At 25.9% G+C, this 5,738-nt stretch overlaps 3 protein-coding genes across 3 annotated transcripts; 1 reads left to right on the forward strand and 2 right to left on the reverse strand.

Annotated features, from left to right (window-relative positions):
- Window positions 1–744: 744 nt before the first annotated feature.
- Window positions 745–1,131, forward strand: ENU1_102030 (hypothetical protein; the record flags this gene model as incomplete). The annotated part of the gene is made up of 1 exon (XM_008859341.1): window positions 745–1,131. The coding sequence occupies one exon, from the start codon at window positions 745–747 to the stop codon at window positions 1,129–1,131; it is 387 nt and encodes a 128-aa protein (XP_008857563.1).
- A 1,439-nt stretch (window positions 1,132–2,570) lies between these two features.
- Window positions 2,571–3,249, reverse strand: ENU1_102040 (hypothetical protein; the record flags this gene model as incomplete). The annotated part of the gene is made up of 2 exons (XM_008859342.1): window positions 2,571–2,618; window positions 2,665–3,249. 2 exons carry the CDS (start codon window positions 3,247–3,249, stop codon window positions 2,571–2,573), a joined length of 633 nt encoding a protein of 210 aa, XP_008857564.1.
- A 122-nt stretch (window positions 3,250–3,371) lies between these two features.
- ENU1_102050 (protein kinase, putative) lies at window positions 3,372–4,957 on the reverse strand (the record flags this gene model as incomplete). Its single annotated transcript, XM_008859343.1, has 2 exons — window positions 3,372–4,228; window positions 4,402–4,957. 2 exons carry the CDS (start codon window positions 4,955–4,957, stop codon window positions 3,372–3,374), a joined length of 1,413 nt encoding a protein of 470 aa, XP_008857565.1.
- Window positions 4,958–5,738: the final 781 nt, after the last annotated feature.

A 5,738-nucleotide genomic window follows, 5' to 3' on the forward strand; every position in this document is an offset into this window, starting at 1 on the left:
TTTTACAGAAAAACATTATTTAGAATTAAAGACAGCAGTTAAAGAAAAGTTTTATTCTAAAAAAAATTAATACTACTAAAGTTCTAATAAGAAGAAAGAATATTTTTAATATTTCAATTAGAAAACTTAACACTTTAATAACACAAATAATCTTTTTGGTTGGTAGTATAATATTATTCTTATTATCCCTTTGTGTTGTTTTCATTATATTAATAATGGACAGTAATTTATTTTTATTGAAAATGCTATATTTTAAAGTTAAAAGAAATTATTTTATTTAATTCAAAACGTTATAATTTAAAAACAAATGACATTGTTACAACCCGTATTTATAATAATACTTGATATTGATTAAACTTTTTATTGTTCAAAAAACTCATCTTTGATTAAATTGATTACAAACCTTCACTAATAAAATTTTCTTACACCTAACTCACAAATAAGAAATTCATACAAAAAAGGTTAGTCTAATTGGATATATACAAAACTATGGGTAGGTTGGTTAAATACTCATTTGATTAAAAATGGTTTAAAGGAATAAAGAGATGATATAATGTAAAAAACAAGAAAATAAAATTGATAAAATAATAAAAATTAAGATTAAGATGAGTCAACTGAATAAAGTGACAAAAAAATCCGGGATAAATAACAAGTGATTCGTGGAAAGAAGAAATAAGAAATAGAAAGAATATTATGGAAAAAATAAAGAAGAAAACTTAAATAATCTCAAGAAAAATTTAAATCATGACAGCTGAGACACAATATACACCATTGGCTAATGCTATTGTTGTAGAACCTCAATATACACAACCACCTGCATACGCACAATCTACATCATACCAAGATGGATTTGTTCAACAACAAACATATTCTTCTCAAGAAAATTCTGAACAAACCTCTATGTTATTATTTATTTTAGGATTTTTCACATGCCTAACATGGGTCTTAAATATCTTTATGTTTAGAGATAGTACAAATGATAATACAAAGAAGTGGGTTAAATTATCAAAAATTTTACTTATCCTTTATACTATTCTTGTTGTAGGATCAGTTGCATTAACTATCATTATCAGTATTATTTCTGCTATAGTTGGTATAGCTGCTGCAAGTGCTGATGGTGTTATTTACTAACTCTAAAAGTTATTTTTTAACTTGAAGTTCTTTCCTTTTTAGATATTAATTGATATTAATAATAACATTTTTAATTATTTGTTTTTAAACCATATAAATTAAAGTATTTTTGTCAGTTTCATCTCGTTGGGCATATTCATTCTCTAACATATATTCAACCCCCTTTTTTAGTATACGGACGTCTGGAACAAATGACTTTTTTAATTCATCAACGGTTAAACGACACAAATCTTGATAACTTATTCGTTTTAGTCTTTTCATTATTCTTACTAAAATAGAAATAACCATTTGGAATCTTCTTTCTTCTACTTCATCATTTTCGCTTTTTATTTCTTCTGTTTTACTCTTTTTTTTAAAGTTACATTTTATTTTTAAATTTCCAGCTTTATTAAACTCTCCATTAAAAATAAATGTTTTATTCTCTTTGCTAATAAGTAGTTGTGACTTAATGAGGTCTTCTATTATTATTTGTGTTATTTCGATATCAAACTTATTTTCTTTACTGATAACTTCTTCATTCCGTTGTTCGTTTTGGCATAATAATAATACACAATAATGAGGTAATGGGATTTGAATTTTACATTTATTAATTACACACTCAACAATAGAAGAATTGTCACAAAGAACTAATTTTCTTTTTTCATGAACAGAATTATATTGGTCATTTATAATTTTCCAAGATTGGTCAATCAATGGAGGGAGTTTCATTCCAAAAGGAGGTTTAAAAAGTTTCTGGTTTGAAAGGACGTTTACATTAGTTTGAATAGGTAAAATTTTTGAGATTTGTTGAGTGAAAATTTGAGAAGATTGAAGCTCTGACAATATTTGTTGAATGGGATATGTTAATGCCTTTCCAATTAAGTTTGTTAACCGTTTTATAAAACAGCTATTTGTTTCAAAATTAATTTCATCCCCATACATAATTTTATCTGGAAGATATTTTGCATATTGAATTAGTAAAATATCTTTATTATTTAATAATGAAATGAAGTCACAAATCAACCCTATCTCTTCACTAGTACAAAAAGATGAGACAATATGATTGCAATATTCTGCAAGAAGAATGGCTAATAAATCTGGAGATTTTTTAAGTGGTTCAAGAGAAAGTATTCCTTCGGAAATTCCTTTCTTAAAATATTCAATCCATTGACCTTTTAATACTGATAAGACTCTATCAATTTTCTTTGAGAATTCTAAGATACCATCCCCAAGACTAACAGCATCATCTGACCAATACTGTTCAAGTTGAATTTTTGTTTTTTCTTTAACCCCATCTTTTAAAAAGATAAATACCTTCTCTTCAATCCCACTAACCTCAGCCAATTCTATTAATGCAGTTAGTTCTTCAGTATTTCCAAGAGTATTACTAATACATTTAAAATCTTCACAACGATCTGCAAGAAGGATTGTATTTAAATAAGTAATTGCATTTCGTTTTACTAAAGGAAGTGTTTCATTAATAAGAAGAACTTCTTTTGAATAAACTTCTTGTAATTGAATTGGGTTATTAATAGGGAATTTCTCGCTCATAACTTTGTAATCTTTCTGTGCTTGAAGAAGAAATTCATTAGATAAGAAAAGAACAAAATTAGTATCATAACCTTCAAGATATTTAAAAATCCTACCTAATTCTTCTTTTTGATCAATAAATCCTTTCATTCTCCAACTAGATAATACAGCCATTAATTTTTTACTAATATTCATTTGTGATTGTAGTTGTTTAACAAAAGAATCTCGATATGAATTATTTAAAATTGTATTAATATAATTTACATGAACTAATGTATCAATTGATAGAAACGTAATCATTAAACATTTCCTCACTCGTTTCCAAATAACAAACTCACTTTCTAAGGCCAAAACTATATTTTCATTTGTTACTAATCTGAATCTCTCAAATCTTTGTTCACTAAACCTTGAAACAATCTTTTCAATCATCTTAATCACTAATCCTTTATCGTCCCAATAATGTTCACAAAAAAATGAATAAACTAAATCATTCATAGAAGCCAATACACATGGCGTTGTTACTGAATCATTGTTTTGCATTACCACAATATTCAAAAATGGATCTAATGCATCATATAATTGAGCAATGCTGTCTTGTGTTACTTCCATTGAGCTTTATTTTTTAGTTTATTTATTTTCTTATTAAAAAACAAAATATAATAAAATTATAATAAAAATTAGTATTATCAAAAAGGAATAACAAAAAATTGATATGAATAATGAAATGATTGTTATTTTTCAGCCTGTTGAACAATTTTCTGAATAAACTCAGCAAATTCTTCTCGTGAACATGCTAAACTCATAAATGGATCTTTGTCAAGTTCTTCACAATCTGGTCGTTTAGTTGGATCAAAAGTTAAACACTTATCAACAAAATCAAGAATAGTTGGTGTATAATCTCCGTATTGAACGGGAGGAATTCCTTTTGTACTAATCTTGAATAATGCTCGTAATGGTGGATCATCAATGTATGGTGGAACACCTTCCATCATTTCTCTACACATAATGCCTAATGACCAAATATCAATATTTGTTCCATAATCTTTTCCTTTTATTACTTCTGGAGCCATCCAATATGGAGTACCAACAACAGTGTTTCGTTTGGATTTTCGTTTTGTGAGTTGAACAGAAATACCAAAATCAGCAAGCTTTATTTCACCCCTGTGATTTAATAAAATATTATCAGACTTAATATCTCTATGAATCCTATGAAGTGAGTGTAAATATTTTAGTGCTGTATTTGACTCATGTACAACATAAGCAATATGTCTTTCACTCAATGAAAATTCGGGGAAAAAATCCAACATTGCCGTCAAATTATTTCGATCCATATATTCCATTGCAATATATAAATAATTGTCTAATTCATAACATCCTAAATACCCAACAATATTTCTTTGATTTAATGTTTGCATAATTTTAATTTCTTGGATATTAACTGAATCATTTTTAATTAATACTTTTTTCATAGCAACTTCTTTATTTGTTGATGTTTCATAACAATGAAATACAACTCCACTCATCCCTTCTCCAATAGGGACATAGTCTTTATACAACACTGTTGGATCACCGCTGGTAATTAATTCCTCTATAAGTGTTAGTTTATATCTTCGTTGTTTCTTCAAATTAATCTTCATAGCTATATTATTTCATTTCAAAAGTATGATAAAACAAAAGGCATAAGTAATCTTTTTAAGAGATAAAAAGTCCAAGATTAATATTTGATAGTTATATTGTTAACAAGGAAAAAAAATAACAAACTTAGTACAACTGGAACATCATTTTCTGGAAGGGGTTGTTTCTGAGTTTCTTCTGTTTCATCATCTTGAAAAATTTGTGTGAATTCTAATACCTTTATAGCATCTTCTTTATTTGATTTAATTTCTTCACGAGTAATACCACAAGCTAAGAAGACATTTTCCCATTCATAAGGAATTCCAACAAATCCACCTTCTTCATATGCGACATGGGTTAAATGATGATAATCTGTTGGTTCACTAATATCCACAACTTCAGAAATTTTTTTAATCCAACTAGTTCTTTCCTCTTCACTCAAAGCCTCAAAGAAATATGTTTTATTTTGTGTTGGACAATAAACTTCAAAGGAAAATGGGTGATCTTCTATTTCACAACTTTTAACTGAAGCAAAGTCAAGAGGAACTGTCCCCCTTAGTTTTTGTTTTGACTCATCATAGTAATATAATTGCTCTTTTGTTAATACCAACCATCTGTTATACCAGTTCCATATAATATGTCCTTGTTTTACTACACATCCTTCTTTAATAATATTTCTAATACTTGAGTATGGTGTTGACATTGATTATTCTTTTTCATCATTTTTTAGTTCTTCAAAAAAATAAAAAGTTTTTTGTTTGTAGAACTATAAATAAACAAGAATGTATTAAGAATTTAAAAATAGAATAAAATTAAGTGTTAGACTTTATTTCATTAAAGAATCTCTATGACTCTGTTTAGACTTAATTAAGTTCAAAAAATATTTTTTATTTCAATTATTAAAACAAATTATTACAATAATTGGTTAAATTTAAAAATGGAAATAAGGATTAAATCAATAATTTGTTCTTATTCAAAAAGGAATGATATATTTTTATTCTTTTTAATTTATCTATTCTTTAAATACAATTATGTATATTTTTTTAGTATTCTCTAAATTAATGAAATGGATATTACAAAAAGTAAGATATGTTTTACTCTATGTCTATGTTTAAAGTTTCATCTTGGTTTTATTATTATTATTTTTTCAATAACAATAGTTTATTATTTAAATAAATGCTTTAGTCAAATTATTTTTTGTAACAGTTCAAATAATCAAATATAATAATTAGTAAGACTGATTGCCTGTTTTATAGTTTTTAAGTATCACTTTTATGATAAACAAAATAAAATATAAAGATGATAATAAAGAATAACCTATTAATATATCATTGTACTCAACAATAAAAGATGAAACAAGGAGATATAAGTTTAGTTTAATCTATAATTAAACTAGTTGAATAAATCTGAATTTCATTATTTTTTATAGGATATTATTTTATAAGACTAAACAAAAATAAGAAGATTTGGCAACGAAAAAAAAA

The sequence above is a fragment of the Entamoeba nuttalli genome (genome assembly GCF_000257125.1).
Source record: "Entamoeba nuttalli P19 unplaced genomic scaffold asmbl_4383, whole genome shotgun sequence".
NCBI classification, from domain to species: domain Eukaryota; phylum Evosea; order Mastigamoebida; family Endamoebidae; genus Entamoeba; species Entamoeba nuttalli.